The following is a 24,205-nucleotide window of genomic DNA, read 5'->3' as shown; positions in this document are numbered from 1 at the left end:
TTTTACGTGAGATTTTATTATTATTTCTAATTTCCCTCGCCTAAACACATCTCAGCTTTCAACTCCTCCTTGTTTTTCTTTTAGTTGGTGCTCTTATCAAACTCTGCATGAGTGCTTTAAGTGGCGCTGACTTCACTTCTTTAACGACTTGAGCCGTTGGTATGAAATATTATACCTAGTTGCCCAGAATCGGATAATCAGAACCATATTAAGAAAGAAATTAAAACCCCAGGCATGAAGGGGGTTGATTTAAAATGTAGGAGCTCGTATTTAGGCCCTTTTAATTTTATATTCAAGAAGGAAGCAAAATACTATAGATGTAAATGTGACCTAAGTCACATTTGGATAGGATTTTCTCAACTTCCTTAATTCCAATGCGTTTCTTATTCGTATACCACAAGTCCAACTACCTCAACAAGATGAAAACCTTTATGCTGATTGGAGAAAAGGCCACTTCTACTGGTGAAAGTCTAAAAGAATGAGAAGCAGAACAATTTATTGGAACCTTTGTTATGGAGATGTTCAAGAATACAACCATTAAATTCGATGTTGGAAGCACATTACCTAAATGAGTAATAAAGGACAAGAATAAATTTCTAGGAGAAATTCAAAATGTGGAAAACTTTTGAGTTTGCGGCTAATTGATTAGAATATAGGTGAAAAAAAAAAAATTCAGACACTTGCGGGTCTGACAGGGGTTCTGTATATATCTATGGACAGCCCGGCACCTGACACCAAAAAAATTTTTTTTTTTTTTTAAAAGACACATGGGTGTCGGGCTGACAAAGACTGCAAAAGCTGGCTGCCGGGCAGAGCTGCCGGGCACTCTGCCCGGCAGCCAGTCAAATTGTTAAAAAAAAATCGGCAGGCTTCAATGCAATTCAGACACAGTAGCTCCCGTGAATTTTTCACACTTTTTTGCTTCAGATTTGCCCCTTTTGGCAGGCTTGTGGACAAAACAAAAATTGTCTGGCAGCTCCCGTGAAGCAAAAAAGCTGAACTAAAAGAAAAATTTACGTACGATTGGACAAAAAAACTATGCTCCATTAGACTTTAGCAGGTCGTGAAACAATAATTGTGTGCTACCGGTAGTATAATATTTTTTTTTTTTTAAGAAACTTTGTAATCTAGCTGTCCAAACGGACGGCTAGATTTTACCTTATGCTCTATATAAGCACTGAGGAACTTCCTCATCGTCCGCACCTCTCACTTTCTCCCATACGGAATTTACATTTCTCACTTTTCTCCCAGCCCTCAGTCGGAGTTTACATTTCTCAGTGTCTCACACTTTCACACGAGCACCTCACTTTACATTTTGCAGAGTTGGGCGTATTACTATCTTGTGGCCCTAATCGATATTTCGAAGAGTTGGGCAAAGAACTGTCCCGTGGTCCAAATCGTGAGTGTTTGTTGGCTTAGTCCTCCTTATTTAACAAATGATTATTACCTTGTTTGGCAGTAGAATTGGCTTGTGGTCCCGTTGGTGTTTCTAATAATTACCTTATTCTTATGCAGAATTGGCATCAGGCGCTTGGTGTCGTGTTTTTGTTAATCGCCGTGCTGATTAATTGCGGTGCTTCTGTTAAGGTCGCGGGGCTCATTACTCCCGGTGCTCCCGAGGCAATCGATTTTTTGGATTCAAAAGAGGTTAGTGATTTGTATTATATAAAAGTTGTTATAATTTGTCATTTTATGTTAGTGAATTGTTGATAAATATTTTATGTTATTGTTATAATTTGTTATTAATTAAATATTTAATTTATTATTGAAGCAATTGTAAACAGATAATGTAGTTTACGTATGTTTGCTAATATTAGTTAGTGAAGCACGGTACACGCTTAGTTGAATTAGTTTAGTGATTGAATTAGTTTAAGTAGATTAATTAGTTGTTTAAATTTGTTTAATAAATGTATTTAAAGTGATTGATTAAATGAATGTAAATCTATAATAAATGCAGTACATAAAATTGATGTCATTAGCATAGCTTAATATCGAAATTAGTATTATTGGTTCAATGCAATTCACTTTATTATGCAAGTTAGTTGATAATTAGTCCACGGTATTTAGTATATGATTAGTTTAATTAGTTTTGTGATTTAATTAGATTAATTAGTTGCTTTTTAATTAGTTGAATGAATTAAATTTAATAGGTTCGATTAAATGAATTTAGATGTATTTGTCGAGTCATGTATTGAGTTTTGATTATGATAGCTATTTAGTGGGGATAATTTAAGTATTTGAAATAATTGCTACTTTTAATACATTAAATGCATAAACGTAATGTAATTAGGTTAGCTTTATTTCAAAATTAGGGGTATTAGTTTAATGCAATTCACTTTGTTGCGCAAGTTAGTTGATAATTAGCTTGTGCTATTTAGTATCTGATTAGATTAAGTAGTTTTGTGGTTTAATTAGTTAAATTAGGACCTCTCACTCTTTTGTAATTAATTAATTTTAAGAGGTCGATTAAATGAACTTAGATTTATTTGTCGAGGCATGTATTGAGTTTTGATTATGATAGCTATTTAGTGGGGATAATTCAAGTATTTGGAAAAATTGCTACATTTAATACATTAAATGCATAAACATAATGTAATTAGCATAAAATCATTTTAAAATAGGGTTTTTAATATTAGTAAGATATTTGATTAGAATTTCATATTTAATTGACCCAATATGAAATGTAGGTGCATGATAGACTTAGCATAAGGTAAAATTTTTATAACTAAATGTAGTAATTAAGGTGGTTAATTAGGTTTACTTTGCTATTTATTAAATGATACGTTTATTTGTTATAAATGGTTGAATTATTTAATTATAATGCATTTTTTGTTGTTATTTGTTATATTATTGGTTATTATTTGTTACAATTATGGACTCATAATTATTTATTTATTTGTTATAAATTATACACATTTGATTCGATCAATTAATTGATTATTCAAATAAGCTTATCAATGCGATTTTACAATGTTATCAACACTCGTCCGTAATAGGTATAACATGTCAAGTGATAATTGCCTGGTGATACAATTATATTGGGGATGAAAAATTATATACAAAAAGGGGTCAATTTCATATGATCATCCTATACCGAAAAATGCGTTGTTCCTGACAGAGGTGGTGGGTTATGATGAATTGGTAGACAGAATATACACTAGTATGGGTTTAGATCGGAACAACTATAAGATTAGTTTGATATATCGGAGTTGTCTCCAAAATGGCAAGTTTGGTGCAATGCCTTTGGTAAATGACAATGGAGTTGCTGGTCTGTACTACTTACAATCTGGTAGTAGACTTGCAACCAAAATATATGTGGAGGTCGAGAAGCTATTGGGTTTAGAAGAACATGGTACCGATATTTTACAAATTATAAGTGGTAATCTTGAGCGAGGCGGTAGCAGTTCCGAACATATATCTTTATTCCAGCCAGTCGGCCATTTTGAGAGTCAAATGACCCAACTAGCTGGAGCAGATGTCGAACAAAGGCATAGAGGGCGAAGAAGGGGTACTGGTCGGCGGACGAATAATGATCCTCCATGTACAGGTGCTCGACCGATAATTCACACCTCAACCATTCATTCTCGAGGTGCGGATAATGAATCGGCACCAATGTTTGATGCACAGCCATCTACTGACGATCAGTTTGTAGATGTTGACATGGACTCCGAATCGGAGCCCAATCTTAGTGGTTCCGATGATGAGAACCACGAACATCATACTGATAGTCAAGCAGGGTTTCTAGAGGGCACATTTATGGCCCATGATGACATGGATCATGGTGCTCCTTGGATAAATAGTGAGGGTCCACAACTGCGTTATGAAGCTGGTATTGACGCTGCATTGAATTTTGACCCCCTTGATGCTGGGCGAGTGGAGAAGTTAAGAATGTGGAACGAACACACCAGAGATTTAGAATTGGGCCATCTTTTTGAATCAAAGGAGCATGTCCAACGAGCTGTAAAGTTGTGGTCCATCAAGGAGAACAGGGAGTTCAGAGTTCGTGAGAGCACGCCAACGACTTGGTATGTTCGTTGTCGGGCTCGTAACTCCGTCCCCCCTTGTAATTGGCAGCTTCGTGCAACCTTACGGAGCTCGCACAACATGTGAATGATTGTCATACTTGCTGACGCACATACTTGCATCCGTGTTTGCTATAGTAACGATCACCGTGGATTGAGTAGTGACATAATTGCCGAGCACATTATTCCCCATATTATGAATGGTCCGGTGTACAAAATCAAGGAAATTCAGGCATCGGTGAAACAAGAGTTTCATTGCGATGTGTCATATAAGAAGGCTTGGTACGCTAGACGCCGTGCCATTGATATGTTATATGGGGACTGGCCGACATCCATATCGCAACTGCCGACATATATTGAGGAGTTACAACGGTCGAATCCAGGGACGGTAGTTGTGTGGGATCATCATCCATTAAGTACCCCCTCTGCAATAATTTTTGATTATATATTTTGGGCATTTGCTCCAGCCATCCAAGCTTTCCGCTATCTAAAATCGGTGATATGCGTGGATGGTACCTTTTTGAAAGGGTCTTATCGGGGAAAACTTCTTGTCGCCATAGGGTTTGATGCTGACAATTCAATGTTTCCCTTGGCATATGCCCTAGTTGCTGAGGAGAATAATCGGAGTTGGTCTTGGTTCATGAGACTGTTACGCATTCACGTGTGTGGTGATGTGCAAAATATATGTATTATTTCTGATCGTCACCATGGCATTATAAACGCAATGCGTACACTCGAAGAGTGGCAGGAGCTATTAGGGGTGCACCGATTTTGTTTGATTCATATTCGGAGCAATTTCACACAAAAATTCAAGAATGAGAGGTAAATTGTCTCCGAACCCTTAAATATTTTTTCACCGCATCCTAACATATTAAACATATATTAAACTTATTCTGACGATATTTTATGCTGCCTGATAGACTTAAAAGCCTGATGTACGCTGTTGGTGTGGCAAATCAGCCGCGCAAGTATGAGGACATCATGAATTTGATTTACTCCTTGAATACGAAGGCGTACTCATCCCGGTCCGTTGGATGACAGTGTTTTATATCTACAATCAGAACATAGGTCAACTGCGATCTTCCAAGGCACTGGTGTGGATTTAGATGTTCGGCGGTGTGATAAGAGGTTTTTTCAACCTCTTATACATTTAGATGAACGGGTTGCGCACTACATCGATGCTGCTGGCTTTTATGGCATTCGCCGAGCCGGTTATCTCACAGTAGATCATGGTCTTATAAATGCACTTGTGGAGCGTTGGAGGCAAGAGACACACACTTTTCACCTTCCAGTTATGGGAGAGGCGACTGTGACTCTGCAGGATGTGGAGGTTTTGTGGGGTCTAAGCGTTGATGGTCTACCCGTCACATTAGTACAGACGAAACCTAGTCCATTAGACCGCAAACAGTTAGTTAACGACCTTTTGGGATATTGGCCAGAAGATAACATGCTCAACCACGATCGTCTGAAGTTATCGTCCATATCCCAACGGTTGAGTACCCCACTGCCTGCAGATGCTTCTGATGAGATGGTTCGCCAGTATGTCCGGATGAACATCCTAATTCTATTGGGTGGATTGCTATTTGCAGATTCGTGTCAGAACGTCGTCAGTTTAAGTTGCCTAGACTATGTTTGTGATTTGGCTGCCATGGGCCAGTACAGATGGGGATCTGCGACGTTGGCGTGTTTATACCGACGATTGTGCCACGCATCACGTGTTTCTGCAATCACATTTGGAGGTCCGTACTTGTTAGTACAGCTTTGGGCGTGGGAGCGAATTCCCGTGATTCGTCCTGATGTACTCCCATATTCTGGGATTGGGGATTTTCCTAGAGGTGGTAGATGGGCCGCTGAACGAACTGGGGTTGATCCTTATAGCCGATCCAGCACATCTTATCGGGAGCAGCTAGCCTTATTGCGGTTGGATCAGGTATAACGTCTATATCAATAAATTATATTTTATAGTCCCTCATTTTTAATTTTGGATCGTATCTAAATTATGGTTATGGTAGCAGTTTATTTGGATGCCGTATAGCGATGGCGTATTGGCTAGTCTACCTGATTATTGCAGAAGAGGGGAGCGCATATGGCGGGCAAGAGTCCCTCTAATTTTCTGGCATATCGTCGAAATACATTGTCCAGATCGTGTCATGCGCCAATTTGGGATGAGGCAGGAAATTCCGGACGAAGTTGACACTAATCGAGGTTTACACCAATTGGAGATTTCCGGTTATCTTGGAAGAAATTGGGCTCATTTTCATCGGGATTGGATAGAATACTGGAATACGCGTGCAGAAGCACAAGTACCTGGTGTGCCTACAACCACGTTCAAGCCTTCCAATAATTATCTGGAGTGGTATCACAATCACACCGTTCTGTATATTACTCCTCCTATCCAGCAGCAGGCACAAGTTGGACAAATGTTGCATGGAGTTTCGGGCCAATTTGAGTATTTAGTAAATTACTACTATCTCCCAAATTTAATTTATTTACTTTTGGACAATGGATGATCATGTTTTCTCCCATTTTGTATATGTCAGATGAATACTATGCAGCGCATTGGTCGGCAATCACATGATGCACTTGAACTTGATGACCCTGGAAGTCGATTTCATCCACGTCTTGCAACAATTGCTGATGGAGCATATGGATCAATGCAATATCTCCAGCGCTTTGATCGCATGGTTGTTGGTGATTATGATTCTTTCGATCATAATCCTCATGTGACACCAGAAATTCCTATCCAACCTCGCGTGCGACGTGTCCCTACACAAGGTGGACCATCATCTAGTAGAAGTCGACGCCATAGGCATGGGTTGCAAGACGAAGTCATTGAGGAGACGGGCATTCAAATGACCGAGGGGGGCACTCAGTCGCATTACAACCCGACTAGTAATCAATTCACCACATCTGTGTCTGTGCCGATGACAGACATCCACGGTGTGTCACCTGGACAGAATATATCGGCCTTTACCCCTCAGGTGACATCGTTCCCGCACTCACAGCATATTGCTCTAGATGCCACGCCTTTGCCACAGTTTCCACCTTTTGGTGTATATTCCAGGCCCTCTCCATATTTGCCTGTATTTGGGGGACATTTTTCATCCTCGTCAAACGAGCCTCCATTTGGATACGTTGCCACTGCAGCGGCCTCATCTTCTACTGCTAACCTACATCCAATATTCAATTTTCTGAACGAAACGAGTGGTGTTCCTTCCATTTCAGACCTTCCCGATTATTACAGTCTTGGACAGACTATGACCGTACCTGCGTCGATCCAGCCGATATCTACTACTACATACGGTCAAACGGAAAATTTTGTCACGTATCGTTCTCAACACGATGGTGATAGCAGTACGACAGTTGAGTCGGATGAGGAGGATGACGTAGGACCCTATGCTCTTCGTGATCGTTGCAGACGAAAGCCTAAAAGATTTTGCTGTCCGTCTACAACACCAGGTGATAAAAGCAAGGGCAAAAGGCGTACCAACCGTTGATATGATCATTTCAATTGCATGTTTTACAATTTCAAATATTTGAATATGGGGATTTAGCGTTAATTTAATCTTTTATTATTATAATGCTTATCGCTATTTTTAAATTCACGATTGTACAATGTCATGTTATGCATTTTTTCTTCTTATGTTGATTTTTTATTGCATAATTTCAAATAATTATAAAATCTTTATTTCAAGTGAAACTTAATAGACAACTACTTGAAATGCCAAAAAAAATAACTGCTTACATATTATTCAATCGACTTAACGCTATATAGTTACTTATATTATAATAGAATATTTAATTAACTATTTAAATTTACCAAATATAAGTATTGAACATTAGATAATGAATAAATTTTTAAGAGGACTTTTATTGTAATTTTCAAATATATACTATTTTTCATATATGCATAATCAGCTTTTTCCAGTGCCCAATATACTTCTCTGTGCGTCTCCACATTTGCATTGCTCCTACTTATTGTGCGCAGAAAAGTGAACTTTCCACCATACAAATGTAACCTATGTTTAATTCTTCTCTCCGCTTTAATTCCGTGGATGTTTTTAGGGTTTTAGGGTTTAGGTTTTAGAAATGCATTCTTCTTTAGGGTTCCTTCTTTAAGGTTACATTATTTTGTACTTCTACGCTGTGTATAGTCTAGGGTTCAGGGTTTAGGGTTTAGGGTTCAGGGTTTCAGGGTTTAGGTTTCAGAAATGCATTCTTCTTTAGGGTTTGGGGTTTAGGTTTCAGAAAACATTTATTTGTTAAAATTTATCATTTGTTTATCATTTGTTTTATCATTTAATTTGTTTTAACAAATGATGAAACGTGCATCATATATAAAAGAAAATTTAGTGAAATAGAAAATTTTAGTTTGAGTATATAGTAACTTTAGTTGTAAATAGTATTAGGTATTATAATCGGTTATAATCAGGTATTATGATTAAAATAACAAATAAAGGTGATTACCAATATAAAGAACTCACATTAATTTTTAAAAAACTTCTTGCCATTTCTTCTTGTCTTTCTTGCATATTAAATCAAATATTTCAATCATACAATTTGTTCATCTTACATTTATTTGTTCATCTTACATTTATGTTTATCTTACATTGATTTTTTTATTGCATAATTTCAAATAATTATAAAATCTTTATTTCAATTAAAACTTAATAGACAACTACTTGAAATACCAAATAAAATAACTGCTTACATATTATTCAATCGACTTAACGATATATAGTTACTTATAATATAATAGAATATTTAATTAATTATTTTAATTTACCAAATATAAGTATTGAATATTAAATAATGAATAAATTTTTAACAGCCTTTTATTATAATTTTAATATATATAATATTTTTCATCCATGCATAATTTGATTTTTCGAGTGTCCAATATACTTCTTTATTCTTTATGCATCTCTACATCTGCTTTGCTTCTGCTTATTGTGCGCAGGAAAGTGAACTTTCCACCATAGAAATGTAACCAATGTTTAATTTTTACCTCCACTTTAATTCCGTGGAATGGAAGAATATTGTCAGAAATGCATTCTTCTGCCGCATTTTTTTTTTAAAAACAGGCCGGCAGCCAGCTTTTCACACAGGTAGAAGCCAAACGCATGGCTAATCTAACCACTTCTTCTTCATAAAGCGCTATAGCTTTGAAGGTCGTTTCATAGCTTGCCAAATGTCCTAGTGCTCTAACAGCTACCCTTTGCTCTACCCAGCTCATCTTTCCTCTAAGAAGCTCCAATAACGGTGGTATGAACCAATAATATGGCTAATCTACTCGGCATTCATCTTATAAACAGTATGTGGCCGAATTTTTTTTTTTTTAACAATTTGATTGGCTGCCGGGCACTCTCTGCCCGGCAGCCAGCTTTTGCAGTCTTTGTCAGGTGCCGGGCTGACCCATGTGTCTTTAAAAAAAAAAAAAATTTTTTTTTGGTGTCAGGTGCCGGGCTGACAGATATATACAGAACCCCTGTCAGACCCACAAGTGTCTGAATATTTTTTTTTTCACCTATATTCTAATCAATTAGCCTGAGTTTGCAAATGACTTCCAGGTTGATAATCGAAACTGTGGCACGTAAATATCTAGCATAGTCCCAGAGCTCTTTGGTCCACTAGTGTCTGCTGAAAACTTCCGTAGCCTAGCTTTCCAGTGACGTGACAGTAGTTTTAACGTAGGCATTCTTTCTCCAAGATACTTGGGGAACTAGCTTTCCAGATTGAGGTCCTCAACGTCCATATACTCCTCCTGAGTCCTTCCTGCCACCCTCTTGGGTGGATCCTTGGCTATCTGCTGCCATGATTCTTCAGTGCAGACCAGGTTACTTGTGGGCGGCAATATGTCCTCAAGAGAACACTCAAATATGCTTGAAATTCAGGATGTAAGATTCATCATTTTCCTCTTTTTGAATGACAGAATGAAGGTTGAAGGGTGTTTCCTACTTAGGTGCAAATTGTGCCTAATTATTATTATTTTTTTGTCTGCTCTACAGCCACTTTGAAGGGGCAAGGCAAGCACAAAGTTTCAGACTTTTAGCAACCAGGAGGAGGAAATGCACCTTAAATTTGCAGGAAGAGCCTCTCAAGATTTCCAAGAAAAAAGGCAGTATTGCTGGTGCTGTTTCTCTGATTATTGGAACCAGTATTGGTTCAGGAATTCTTGCCCTCCCAAAGAAAACATCGCCTGCGGTAACTTTTAAGCTCTCTCTTTAGTCTTCACTCTTCACTACTTTTGGCTTGAATCTTTAAAATAAATCATGTTTCATGCTAGATTGTTAAACTGATTAGTTGGGTAGATGAGGAGATTATATTTCGTGGTTCAATTTGCAGGGGTTCTTTCCAAGTTCAATATCTATGACTGTATGCTGGGTTTTTCTATTAATAGAAGCATTATTGCTCGTTGAAGTCAATGTGAGGCTGCTGAAGAAGAAAAGCATGAGATTAAAAGCGGATGAATGGGGGATCATCTCCATTAGGACTATGGCTCAGGAGACACTGGGAGAATGGGGTGGAGCTCTGGCTACTGTTACCTATGTTTTCTTGGGTTATACTTCTATGATCGCCTATACAGCAAAGTCAGGAGAGATCCTTAACCATTTGATTGATCTTCCAGAATCAATTTCAGGCATCTTCTTCACTGCCTTCTTCACCACACTCATCTTCGTGGGTGGGACACAAGCCACTGATCAAGTGAATCAATGGCTCACTATTGCCATGATAGGTAAATTTTGTGCCGAAATTTTTGTAGCTTGCAAGTTGTTAAATTATCATTAGTGGGGTCATCTTTTATTCTGGAAGAGATTTGAGAATTTCAAGTTCCGAGTATTTAGCTGAATGCTTGCTAACAACGTGAGAGTTGATCAGGCCTGCTGGTGGCAATTGAGGTTTTAGCTGTTGCCTTCGGTGGGTGGTCAGGATTTGGAGGGAGTGATAACTGGGAAAAAGTTCCGGCAACCATTCCAGTAATCATATTTTCGTTGGTTTATCATGACCTTGCTCCTGGTACATATTAAAGGTTTCCTGTTCTTGTCTAAGAATTGCAAACAGTTGATTGCTATGCCTCCTGGTTTATGGATGGATTCTTTTGCAGTTCTTTGTTCTTATCTGGGAGGGGACCTTTCACGCATCAGGGCTTCAGTTTTGCTTGGCAGTATTGTCCCTTTACTAGCTTTGCTTATTTGGGATGCTATAGCACTTGGGCTGTCAGAGCAGGTTGATCAAGTTGCTGATCCTGTTGAACTTCTTATGAGGTCATTCAATTTTTGGACGTGTTCATTGACTATCCAATAGGATGATATAACAACTGCTATCCCAAACTCTTATAACCTATTTTTTTGCAAATGAATCCCACGACTCTTGTGGGATTAGTTTCAACTTCATACTCGATTATGAACGTCTAGAATCCTCAAGCTACTAACATACTGTTTTGATAGAGAGTAAGCTGGGGAGGGGTGTCATTTATGGTTTGAGGCCTTCTCACTTCTGGCTATTGGAACTTCACTTATTGGCACCCTTCTTAGCTTTTCAGAATTTTTCAAAGAGCAGCTTAATAGCCTGTTAACCTTCTCACCCATGACCCGAAAACTCAAGGTAGTTATCTTTCTGCACTATATATGCTGTGTTAGCATTATTACCATTCAGATTCTCTTATCAGAGAAGTCTGAAAGCTAATCAGCTATATAGTTTATACCTCCAGGAGAGATCAAATTCAGACTTTGGTTTAATGGAATGGTGGACGAGTAAGAAAATAAGCTTCACGGCGACAGCAATGGTTGTTGTTCCATCCCTTTTTGTTTCAACAACAGTTCCAGATGCATTTTCTGCTGCAACAGATATTGCTGTAAGTTCCGTTCTGTTGTCTTCAATGTTACAAACTCACAGCTGAAGCCACTGCTCCATTTTATCCTTCCTTCTACTGCTTTCTAAATTTCTCAAGATGGGATTTCTGGTGTTAGTAAAACCCACAAATTACGCCTAGTATGATCCTCACATTTGTTTCTGTGACAATATCATTTTCTGATACAACAGTTGCTAATAATATGGAACAGGGAGGCTACTGCATGACAATGCTCTATGGAGTTTTTCCACCTGCAATGGCTTGGGCCGTGCTTTCCAAAAATGGTGAAGGCAGTGACCACATAGCAGGACCCAGATTCAGGCCAACACTTATCTGTGTAGGAATATTGGCTGGTGCAATATTGATAGAGCAAATATTTCAAGATCTGTCAATCTTGCAATCCTAGAACAGTACTAACAACACAGCATATTTTACTAGTTGATTTCTTTTTCTTTTTCTTTCTTACAACCTTCGAGGCATTTATCTTGATCCAACTGGTTATTGTAACCAGTCTGTTAAAAAACCTATATACAGTACAATAGTGATAAACTGCAAGCCCTGCTATATACACTCGACGGGCAATGAGACAAACGGGAAACCAGTAAACACGGAATGCATTAGAAACATGCTGATTTATACAGGCGTACCATAACAGCTATATTATGCCAGATAGTAAACGGTGATTCATGATCTAAAAGCCAGAAATGTCTTTAGTCAATTTAAAGGAGTCAATATCTTAAAACTACATGGATTTTTCACACAACCACTCATTGCTACAACAATTTAGTATTAACAGAACATTTCAAGCAAAAATAGCACGCCCTTTAAAGTAGAAACACATATAACAACTGACTCTCTCAAAAGGGTTTATTCAATTTTTTCAAAATAATAACAAGCAGAAATATCATTCTTCTTTCCTCCCAAATAACTTATTCATTTACTGGCAAAGGATGTCACCAATAAGAGATTGCATAGTTGATCTGGAGGAAATCAATAACTGATTGGACTCAATTGTTTGATGTATATCCTCAAAAGTAACAAATACTGATACAAATAGCCATAGGAACATCACATTTTTATTTGGTAAGAGGCCACAATCAACAAATACAGGTAATAAATTACTAACGTACAAGTAGACACCAAGCGTTTGATTGACTAAGCACAACATCCATAAAAAATGACGAAAAAGCCTTCAGTAAAACCCATGAGCTACCAAGAACTTAAATCTTTACAGAAGTCACGTGCCTCAGAAGCAGCTGAACAACATCATGGGAAATTCTGGAAGATTCATTCTTTAGGTGATGGATCTTTGCCTCCGTTTCTTGTTCAAGTCGTTTCACATTAGCACCTGAGTCTCCACTAGTCTGTTTGATAGCACCAATATAGAATCTTATAAGTAGTTTATCTAAGAGGTAGAAAAACAAGAAATAGATTTCAAAACAACATATCATAGGGAGAACTCAAACAGAAGCAAGATTTCTTAGCAGTAAGACTTCACAAGTGCTTGGATCATTACTTTGTATGTCAGAGTACTTGAAAAAGAAATACAAGTATAGTGTTAATATATCAATTTCAACCAGAGTGCAAATAATTTAAACCACTAAGCATTCATGTGATTTGACCCCCATAGCATTCTATAAAGTTTCAATTACAGTCCTTTTCTCCCCCAACTTTTACCTGTGCAACCTTTCTCTGAAACTCAGCTTCCATTTGTGCACGGAATTCCGCAATTTCCTTCTCAGCTTCTTCCTTGGCCTGTTTTAGTCTAGCCTGTTTTGCTGAACAATAAAAACAACAAAACTAACCTGTTAATTAATTGCAGATAATTTGACCCTGCAACATTGACATATGCAACACTAAATTTGTCCATGAATAATCAAGATCTTTTGCAACGTGAAGTTCTTAGCTCATGGAGTTACATGAAATCACAAAGGCAGATAGCAACAGCAACAACTTCTAGTTATACAGATACAAAAAAATAACGTGATGAGATTCTCTAGATTTCCTGAAACCTGATTCTTTGGGTGGAACTTTAAACCAGAAGGACAAAATCCAACCCCAGCATGAAACCAATGTCATTTGCAGGATGCACAGTCTGTAGTAAACCAGTTGGATCAAAAGGTGACAATAAGTTGTTGGCAAAATATTATGTACTAAGCCAGATCAAATTTCGAGGTCCAAATTCTGAGTTATGTGCAGCGGGTAATTAAGTTTGACTTGTCCTTGTCAAAATTGAAAGAGAAAGCTTCATATACCTACGCTACATAACTATTGGGACAAGTCCAGTCTCAAACACAATTAATTCTTTATGAATAGTTTACCAACCCACATATCATAGATCATCCTTTTTCAACCATTCTCCTCAAATTATCCAACTCTAAGACTAAGAGGGTTTCTAGTCCTCATAATGCGCAATGCTTGTTTAGTATTATTAATTTCACTTGCAGTTCAACCATACAGCTGAACAGTAATCGTCACTTTCTAACTCTACATAATATCTCTAAACAGAAAATAAACAACCAGAAATTGAAAAGTTGGAGAACAATAAAGCATTCCTCAGCCTCTTATTTCAATCTATAAACTGGATCCCCACCCCAAGGAGCACAAGTTCTTTAGTTTACCACCCAAATGTAGTCTATACCACGTAATTACAGGTGCAAAAACAATTAAAAAAATTCAAATATAAGCAAAAAGTATTACCAGCTCTAGCAGCATTGACAATGTGTTGAGCTTCCTGTTCTGCCGCTAATAACAGTTGAATTCCATTCTGGCCTCTGTTGGCATCCATACTTGCAGAGATAGACGAAAGCAACTGAATTGATTGAAAAAGTAACTAAAGAGACCAAATATGACACTTGCAAAAGCCATACAATTGCTTCACGGAACAAATTGATTGTGACACTTGATTGCTGAATTACACAGTACACACAGTATTTGATTCTAACAGACAGACAGCATTTACTTTTGGTAAGCAACAGTTATTTGACCACACTATAGAATCCAACAAATGTCTGCGAGTTCATATATCATGTTCCAAATACCAAATACAATTATCCGGCTTCAAGATGTGCTGTCTGAATCAAACTCTTATCAAGCTTCTAATCACAACATCACAAAGACCAGTCCATTAAAGCCACTTATCAATCAAATCAATGATAAAAATCTCATCCTTACATCTTCAATAAAACTATTTAGACAACGTTCAGTAGCAAATCTGGTAGACAAACAACCACCTATGACTATGAGTGCATTCAGCCTAAGCAAGACATTGAACATTCAAGTACTCAAGTATGTATCCTCATTTCCACTTGCTCATCAGCAGGATCAAAAACAGCTTATCTTTTTCACAGAGATGATAACTACATTCTTACCATACTCCAGCCAATCAGCTAAACAGCATCAAAGTGGTATCTGGACAAGGTTGACCTAGTTGATCTTTTGTTTCACATGCAACCTACGGCCACTAGTCCTATAGGAGCCAAAAGGCATATAGCAGAAAGGAAATCTAAGAAAGAGACCATTTTAACAAGATGTAACCAATATTTAACCCACTGATCAGTAAAATACCTTATTCTCTAAATTGATTTTTGCACGGTAAACTTCTGAAAACTAGTAAACTAGATCCAATTAAGTAAACCAACCTAACGATCAGCAGAACATTACAAAGATCAGTTCACACAACTTATCAATCAACCATGAAAAAGATTTCATCTTTACATCTCCAAAATGAACTATTCTATTCCAAACTTGTATTCAGACCATGTCCAGTAGCAAAAATTCAAATCCGGTTGACAAATGACCAACCAAGAAAACAATTCAACATGATGGAGAGATTCTAGCAGAACCCATCAGTCCAAAAATTTTTCATTAACTTCAAACAAACATAATCCTAAATTCATCAGTTCAAAAAATACTCGAACCCAAAAAAAAGGGGAATTCTTTATCTAAACAACCATCAAGGAGAATGAAGGTTCAAAGCCACAAGACACTAAATTCTTTTGCCACACAACTACATCAAATAAGTTTAAAGAACCCTTTAATCCAGATCCAAAACTTACCGAATCAGATCATAAACCAAGCAAAACAATCTCGATCTATCTTAATTACTATTAGGTACTTCTACTGTCCAGGAAAAAAAAAAAGAGACCCAAAATATCTAGCAGGGAAGAAAGCAAGAAGAAGCGCCGAGCAGTTAAAGATTTGGGAGGGAGAAGGAGATGGAAATGGAGAAGCAGGGGGGAAGTTGTTTTACCTGCTGCGGAAACGGGGAGTTAGGACAATGAATCAATCTATCCAGTAGTAGCAAAGATTATGACTTTATCACTACTAAACTCTGACCACGGCCCTTGAGTTTATTTTTGTTCCGGAACGCACGTCCTATGTGTTTTGGGGAAGTTCTGAACTCCAAAAAGTCGGGTGGATCCTTGTAAAAGAGTCAATTACGTGACACACCAGTTTCCTTAGACAAGTAAAAGTACAACCTTAATTACGACAACTTCTTCCTTATTTCAAAAATTAACAAATCCGAGGTTTGTATGTAATTATTCGACCATTTTTAATGTGTTTGTTTGATTCTTTTCACTAATATTTTGGCCCCCTAATCAAGTTCAACGATCTCTCCTCTTTGCAAACACATAAAAAAAATCATAATTAACGAAATTAAACAAAACTTATCTAATATGTTACCGTGCCAAAAAAAAAAAAAAATCCACTCATATTTGTGAAAGTTTTGGCATAAATAAAAACTCCAATCAAATTTGTGAAAGGTTTTATGTACTAAGTACTAAATGTGATTGTGAGGGATTCAAGATTTACTTCTTTCTTTCTTTTTTATTTTTCAACAGGATGTTGAAAATTTACCTTCTCTATTAAGATAGAATCTACCTTAATTTAGTTTTATCAGTTGGTAAGAAAGTATACATAAATAGCAAAATCTTACTCTAACTTATATGATGACTCAAATCATGAAACTAATTAATAATTTATCTCCTTAATTTTAAAAATTTTCATGTTTATCTTTAGAGATCATGATTTTCAATCACTTTTTTTTTTCTTTTAAAGCGAACTTATATCAATACCTCTCCTTATTGAATTGGTTTTTTTCTTTTAACTTCTTTGGTGAAGCGCGCAAATTGGTGCCTCCAACAGCTTTAGGTTTGTAAACTTTCCTCTGTGAATAGTTTATAGTCCCATCATGATAGATAGGATTCTAGAGATCAAAAAGTGAGTTTTGATTCTCAATGCAAGAGGCCGTAATCGTTGCCTTTTAAACTTATTTGGAAAAACAAAAAATTCCACGAAAAAACACATTTCATATGCAAATCGAACAAATTTTCATTACATCTAATCAAACAATTTTGGTTCTGGGTTATTTAGATTATGCATGTCGTTTTTTCTCTAATGACTTGTAGTAGAAAGCATCTATGACTTGTAGATAAGGTATTCTATGTAGCATTCTTATTTTACTTTTAGAAATCAGCTTCAACATGAATATATTTAAGTGCAAAGTATCTTGCATGAGAAATCTTTTGTTTGTCGTAATTAAGTCTCAGATCAGAGGTGATTTCTCCTTGCTTCATAGCCAAACCGCGACTTCCTCGTATAACTTCGACGACTTCGACACACCCTGGCTGCACACCCTATTACACCAACAGCAGCAAAAACTCCTATTACTGTTCCCGCCTTCTGTCCACCAGTTAGTCCTTCTGAGGAGCTTTCTGATGCTGGTGGTGCTGGCGCTGATGGACTTATGTCACCTGGTGGAGGTGGAGTAGAGTTATTTGGGGGAGGTGGACTGAAGTTTCCTGGTGGAGGAGAAGGTAAGTCAACAGATGGCGGTGGAGTGAAGTTGCCAGGTGGTGGAGGGGCGAAGTTAACCCCCCGGGGGGGGGGGGGAGGAGGAGGAAACTCACCAGGTGGTGGAGGCGTGAAGTTACTCGGTGGTGGTGGGGGAGTTAAGTTACTTGGTGGAGCTGGTGATATTGGTACATTTTGATCAATTGGAGGTGGCGGAGAATCTGCATGGACTTTAAGTTCTATTAAGGTTACTACCACTAGTAGAAAAAAGATGGAACCTAAATAAACCCTCCATGGCCAGCTAATACTACTAATATTCAGATTCTCTATGGGGAAACTAACTAAATGTGACTGTTAGATTTGCAGAAGTCTGCTTTGTTAAAAATGATCTGAAGTCTGTCATTTATACAGTGAGGATGCTTCAGAAGCATTACAAAGTGATTGCGTGGTAGAGAGAAACCATTTAGGTACTAACAAAGCATCGATGGAAGCAATGCTGAATGCAAAGGAATAATTAATTCTAACACAACACAGCAGGACGAAGTTCAGAGCCCTTGTCAATTAGAATTTCAGAAACTATATAGAGCATGATCAGTTATCATTTCATGTGCGGAAACGTTTTGTGGGCTTGTGAAGCTAAACATCGTATGCTACGACAGTGTGATTAAAATAGTAGAGATGCGTGGTTATAGACAAGCAGATGAGACATAAAACAACTGCATTTGCCGGTTTAAAGTTGTCTGACTTGCGGGGATATTGGCCTTGAGATCATAGCTGACAGTAAGCAACTAGCAAGGTGCTGTTATGTGTTTTGTAGCTTTGGCAGAAGGAATAGCAATTCAGAACCAGAGGTGGTTTTACTTCTAGTTATCCTTTGTGTCATCAAAATGCTAGCTATTGCATGACATTTAAATCGACCTTTGTGCAAAATTGCAACTGAAATCTTGGAGGTCTTGAGTAGAATGCATACAAGTGTTTAGCGATGGATGAAGATGCTTGAAGTTCAAATATGCATTGGCACGTCCAATGGTTCGAAATTATTCCGTGCAATCTGCAACCTAGCAAAGTCGCATCCCTCCACTCGTGTGTGGCAGATTGAGGCTGCAATATTAGCGTGCGGTCCCAGATCCCAAAATTAGATAGTCATTTGGCATTCTATAGGGTCCTATATTCCCAGTTAACCATGTTTTGTAAAGCTCCATTCTTCTGTCCTCATTTTCTGGATGATCAATTTTTCTGCTTCTCTTTGGCTCGCTCGAAGCTGCCAGCATATAACAATCTTGATCATTCTCTTCCAGGGTTAATCCTTAACTAGTAGTTGTAATTTCTGCAGAACTTTACTGCAAGCTTTGGATTGTAATGATTGTCTGGAAGTTCCAATTGGCTTGTTTTACATGACTTTTTTCTTCCAATTATTTCAAAGAAATTGAGATGACTGATTTCTTGAAACTCTTCCGCCAAACATCTCTTGCTTGGCTATAACTGCAACCCCCCCCCCCCCCCCTTTCTCGTTCTAATCAAGCATTATCCATGATCCAATCTGCTGCTCTACATTTTATAGCTGAGATACTTAAGGATCATCTCCAGTGAGGCAAAAGATTTGACATTGTCAACCAACCCTCAAACTAAGACATATTGATCTAAAAAGAAAACTAGCAGCCAAATAGTCAGGAAAAGGCGCAAAATCGTATCCCTGTCTCTTATTATTATTATTCCCACATTGAAACCAAAACACGGGTAGTGGGTAGGAGGGGTTGTCCCATAAAGAAGTTGACAAACAAAAGATTCCTCTCCAGAAATTCACTGCGTTGCTTCTTTAGCCAATTACATCATGTACATTGAAAGATTGAAACCTTTCTAGGCTCTCCAAAGTGATGGCATCATCTTTTAATTCAGTCCACATTCTATCATTTGCTTCATCAAGACAGAAAATATAAAGAAAAAGGAGCTTAAATTGATTCTCAAGGGACTGCAGTCCCTGACAAATATCCACAGGAACACCGAGAAAACATGAGGTAGCAAGAACTTGACTCTATTAATCATATGAAGTAAACATTGTTCAAGACAAAAACATTTCACCAGGCACAGAAGAAGTGACTTGGGAACAAAAAAGAGAAAAAGAGGGATGTGTAAAAGGCCGCAAAAGAGCAGCATACAAAGAACGAAGAAATTGAGACAAACCAACATGTTATCTACGTTAACGATTGAAATTTCTTTAAGGTAATTTCTCATGATTAATACACAAAAATTGCTAGGTCCGATATTAGTTGTCGACTTGTTTCAGTCTGCGGATTTTCAAACTTAAGATCCAGCGTCCCTTTTCTCCTTAGCTGACTGACATCTAGCTCCAGTTGCACATTCTGTCACAAAAGATAATTGCTACGTGATCTTCTTTGGGTGATTCTGTACACTATTCTTACTTGGCAAGTTGATTAGATACATCAATTGCCCTTGGTCGGTGACTCCACATGCACTACTTTAGGCATAGTTGCTTCTTGTTCTTCTTCTTTCCCAGCAGGTTGTTCCTTGAGGATCTCTCTTTGGATGGGTGGTTCTAGGGACTTGTCCTCTAGTGTGGAAGATCCAGTCAGCTCTTCTTTTTCATCAAGCACATTTCCAATCTCTTGGTGTTTGGGGGATGATGCTGCACTTTTTTCGGGTGATGGATCCATGCATTGAATATGTTTAGTGGGTGACTCTAAGCCCTCATCCTTTCCCTTTGGTGGATTGATGTACTCCTCTTTTTTTGGGGATTCCTCCTTTTTGCCATTTAATTCTTCACCTTCTTCACAATCCTTGGCCTTTGAAGAAATTTGCAGAGGCCCCAGCTTTGCTTCAAGATCCCTGATTAGATATGTTAAAGATCTTGGATCACGAGCTGCTGCCAGTCGCCTACTAGATGATATCTGGTATGCAAAATAAATCAGGGATCATTCCAAGCTCAGATATGACTGTCTAATTAGAATGTAAACCAGCCAATTTCATTTCAATTTAGGGCAACAAGGGACCGAATTGACTCACCCAAAATGAAAAAAAAAAGATAGAAAGAATTAAATTATAGTGGCTTGTCACTGCACCAAAAGTCTGTCATTGCTTATCTTCTGAATGCACTATCATGTGAACTTGCTAACTTTGTTAGCACTTACCTATTGACTTCAGTTTCTCCTATCACTAACAAACCCATGCACCAGCGAAAGTAGCTGGACAAAGAGCATTCTAGTGTCATCAACATTTTAGACCTCGTTCCTAAAGGATCCAGGCACTGCCTTGCACTTGAAATGGGTGTCTTGGAAGAGGCAAAGAGCTTAAAAACCACAATGAACATTGGAGAGATCATTGGCAGAGAAACCAATGCAGACATAGTTTTCTGGCTAGTTTCCTTCCAGATATTTCCACGTCAACTAATCTTCAGCCACAGGCTTAGTATTAACAGACATAAAAATAGATATCTTCTAACCATTTAAGACTGGTTGAAAAGCTCATTACATGCAGTATTTCTGCAAAAGAATTTTGGTCTGCCAAAGTTTAGTTAAGCATCTGTCAAATAGTATTTCCATGGAATGAGTTTAAACAACAAACCAAGAATAGCAAAATTAACCCACTTAATTATCAAATAAGCCTCAAACTCACCGTCTCCAGTTGGTCCACCCTTCTGTTTAGATCCTCTACTGATGCTTCTTTATAAACAGGTTGGAGAATGTAGAACAAATGAGAATTGAGGTAATCGGAACGATGTTGATCAATTGTAGACTGAGGAACAGTGAACTGACAACCTACTGTGTAGAATGGACACTTTGCAAGTTTCATTGGGCAGACAGTTATACAGTGCCGGTCCATGTCTCGCCTCATGATGTTTGCTGAGCACTTCTGCTCACATGGAAGTATTTTGAAAGGACAAACTGAGTCATGGTAATCTGCTTGACCTGCACTGAATCTGGAATTACACCCCTCATTCATGCAGTCCATATCCCTGAAACGGCAATTGCAAAAATGCTCAGCAAGCTCTTCTGGAGACTTAAATTTCATATCACAGTGGAACGTGTTTTTGACATCAACATTCTTAACCAACGTTTGCGCAACTGCCTCCCTCCTCCCCATCAGCCAAAACCCATTCAGTTCCATTTCTTGCACAAAATCATCTATCCTATCTTCTCTCCTCTCACTGAGCAACCATCCAGACACCCGGCTAAAAAAGTTCCTTTTTGAACTTACAAAATCATCAATAAATTCTGAGATAATATCGTAAGGGTGGTCAGACACTTCAGCATCTGGACCACCTTGCAGGACCACAGATTCTGCCACAAAATTTTCACTTCTTTGAAACAGATAGTCCACCATGTCCCTTCTAATATCAACAGCCACTGATGCGGGGGTCCTAAAGAGACCTCCCGTTGTGTTGTCAACACAGGCGGAGGCTAATCCAGGAAGCAATGCTTGTGCTATCTTGTGAACTATTTCGGTATCAAGAAGATCACAGTGAAACAAAGGACCCCCCTCTTTTGCCTCTTCAAGGTTTTCTGGTTTGACTTCATCATCACTTGCAGGTGGATCCATGGTTCAAACTGCATGCAAAACATCCAAAGGCATTAAAAATTAACAAGACTTGAATAATACGGTATGTCATATATCATATTCAAATGAAACTCATCAAGATTTTCACGACATGAATGGAAAAACTGTGAACAAATACCATCCTTGTAAAACATAATGAATAATGATGTTAACATGGATAAGACCCAAATGCTAAAAGGATCTTAGTAGCTAAAAGCAAAATAATTACTCAATATCTGTGACCTATGTCATGCCTAAGATAAAAGATTCTCTGAAGCTATAACTTGATCTATTGATACTTAATTCCAATGCAAGGACTACATAACAAAATAAAATATAGATTCTGAAACTCTCTGTATCTCCATATAACTAAGGGTGGGAGAGACAAATCCGCACATAGAAAAGAGCTCAAATTAAGTAATAATACACGAGCAAATAAGGGTAAAAGAAAAAAAAAATTCAAACTTCTATGATCTTCCTAATCTAGATTTCAGCTAAAAAAACCACATCCTTCAGAGTGCAGACTAATTTTAATCATACTTACAACACATCATTATGAAGCTCACCTGATGAAACTAACAATTTTGATGCACAAAGAGTATGCAATTATCACATTAAGTGGGAATCTTTCCAGGTAACGCGTAGTCCAGAGGTAATCAAAGCTAGACACCAGAATTTCTAATTTAAACGCCTTACAGTAAGAATAACAACCAATAGAGCTATTATTCAAGAAAAAAGATTCAAATTGGTCATCCCAAAATGACAAACTTTATAAGTCGCAAATAAACGTATAAATCATGATAAAATAACTTATCATTTGCAAAGAACCGTGTTGTAGCAATACTTAGAAAGAAACATGTAAGTACAAGAATATAAAATGCTTTATCCGCAACATCAAAACGCGTAAGACTCCAGAAGACAATTGTCAGAAGAATATGCTGGAACAGAATGAGATACTCAAATTACCTTCAATTTCTTAGCCCGTTTGCCACAGATTCAGATCAAAGAAGAAATACTACAAAATGGGTTCTTTGCATTCTCAAAATCAAGTAATGGGATTCCACAAGATCCCATGAAAAAATGTGGAATGAACATAATTCGTCATGTCAACGTCGAAAAAACACAAGAACATTTGATGGGTAATGAGTGCACATGGAAATGATAATATCTAAATCATCATTGGAAAGCATACGAATACACCTGCAAGCTTGATTGAGCAGTGGCATTAGCAAAATTCTCTAAGCTATTCCCTGATTTGAGGGGAAAAGGCCCATCTTGTTAGTACGTTGTTTATATTTATGGTCATCATTTGCTGTTTGCTTTTGGACGTCTCTCCCTTCCTCTCCTCTGACTTGCCAAAAAACTGCAAAATTTGGCCGCCCAAACCGCATTTACTTTTGGTTTGCGATATTTTTGTGCTAGGCCCTTGAGTAATGGCAAATATTTAGTTAGCTCTCACGTACTCAAGAATTACATTTTGAAGATCAAAGAATTTTATGGAGAGAAAAAAAAAAAGAAAAAGAAATCGATGTATTGGCTCAAATTATTGCCTTTTCCTTAGGAAGAGATGGAGTGAATAAGGCTATTTTTGAGTCGATTAATCAAATTCTAAAAAAAAAAATACATATAAAAGAAATTAAGAGTTGGTCTGGATTGTGTTTTTTGAGATTATTATTTTTTTTTAAAATGGGAGTATAATCCTTTTCGAAATGTGATATATTTGAGATAAGAATATAATTAAAAATTGTATTAAGGAATATTCTCCAAAAATATTTTATAAGTTCACAAAATTGTATTATTTGTATGTCATAGTAGTAACAAGAAGATTCATATTTTACTTGAATTAGAAAATTTTAAGCAATCCTTTTATCTACCTAAAAATAATTGAATTAGAAAATTTTAAGCAATCCTTTGATTTACTTGAATTAGAAAATTTTAAGCAATCCTTTTATCTACCTAAAAATAATTGACTTTGATTTAGCTA

At 37.4% G+C, this 24,205-nt stretch overlaps 2 protein-coding genes and 1 pseudogene across 7 annotated transcripts; 1 reads left to right on the top strand and 2 right to left on the bottom strand.

The window, feature by feature from the left end:
• The first annotated feature begins 9,664 nt into the window (after nt 1-9,664).
• On the top strand, nt 9,665-12,480 carry LOC113710363 (uncharacterized; annotated as a pseudogene).
• Nucleotides 12,481-12,855: 375 nt separating this feature from the next.
• Nucleotides 12,856-16,281, bottom strand: LOC113710362 (V-type proton ATPase subunit G 1-like). Of its 4 annotated transcripts, none has more exons than XM_027233317.2 (4): nt 16,127-16,281; nt 14,575-14,686; nt 13,552-13,652; nt 12,856-13,238 (listed from the first exon to the last, which is right to left on the bottom strand). In XM_027233317.2, the coding sequence occupies exons 2-4, from the start codon at nt 14,660-14,662 to the stop codon at nt 13,095-13,097; spliced, it is 333 nt and encodes a 110-aa protein (XP_027089118.1). In that variant the 5' UTR covers nt 14,663-14,686; nt 16,127-16,281; the 3' UTR covers nt 12,856-13,094. The 4 variants fall into 4 exon arrangements, with proteins under 4 accessions (XP_027089118.1, XP_027089121.1, XP_071922056.1 ...); XM_027233320.2 differs by having other exon boundaries at nt 14,575-14,663; nt 16,127-16,269; XM_072065955.1 differs by lacking the exon at nt 16,127-16,281 and adding an exon at nt 15,933-16,112 and having other exon boundaries at nt 14,575-14,663.
• Nucleotides 16,282-19,686: 3,405 nt separating this feature from the next.
• On the bottom strand, nt 19,687-23,749 carry LOC113710449 (uncharacterized). 3 transcript variants are annotated; one of them, XM_072066269.1, is made up of 3 exons: nt 22,788-23,749; nt 21,301-22,232; nt 19,687-20,576 (listed from the first exon to the last, which is right to left on the bottom strand). In XM_072066269.1, the coding sequence occupies exons 2-3, from the start codon at nt 22,222-22,224 to the stop codon at nt 20,112-20,114; spliced, it is 1,389 nt and encodes a 462-aa protein (XP_071922370.1). In that variant the 5' UTR covers nt 22,225-22,232; nt 22,788-23,749; the 3' UTR covers nt 19,687-20,111. The 3 variants fall into 3 exon arrangements, with proteins under 3 accessions (XP_071922370.1, XP_027089262.2, XP_027089264.2); XM_027233461.2 differs by having other exon boundaries at nt 23,188-23,748; XM_027233463.2 differs by having other exon boundaries at nt 23,422-23,748.
• Between the last annotated feature and the right edge of the window lie 456 nt (nt 23,750-24,205).

This window comes from Coffea arabica, chromosome 9e (assembly GCF_036785885.1).
Source record: "Coffea arabica cultivar ET-39 chromosome 9e, Coffea Arabica ET-39 HiFi, whole genome shotgun sequence".
NCBI lineage: Eukaryota > Viridiplantae > Streptophyta > Magnoliopsida > Gentianales > Rubiaceae > Coffea > Coffea arabica.
This window is presented reverse-complemented; position numbering and strand designations above follow the sequence as displayed.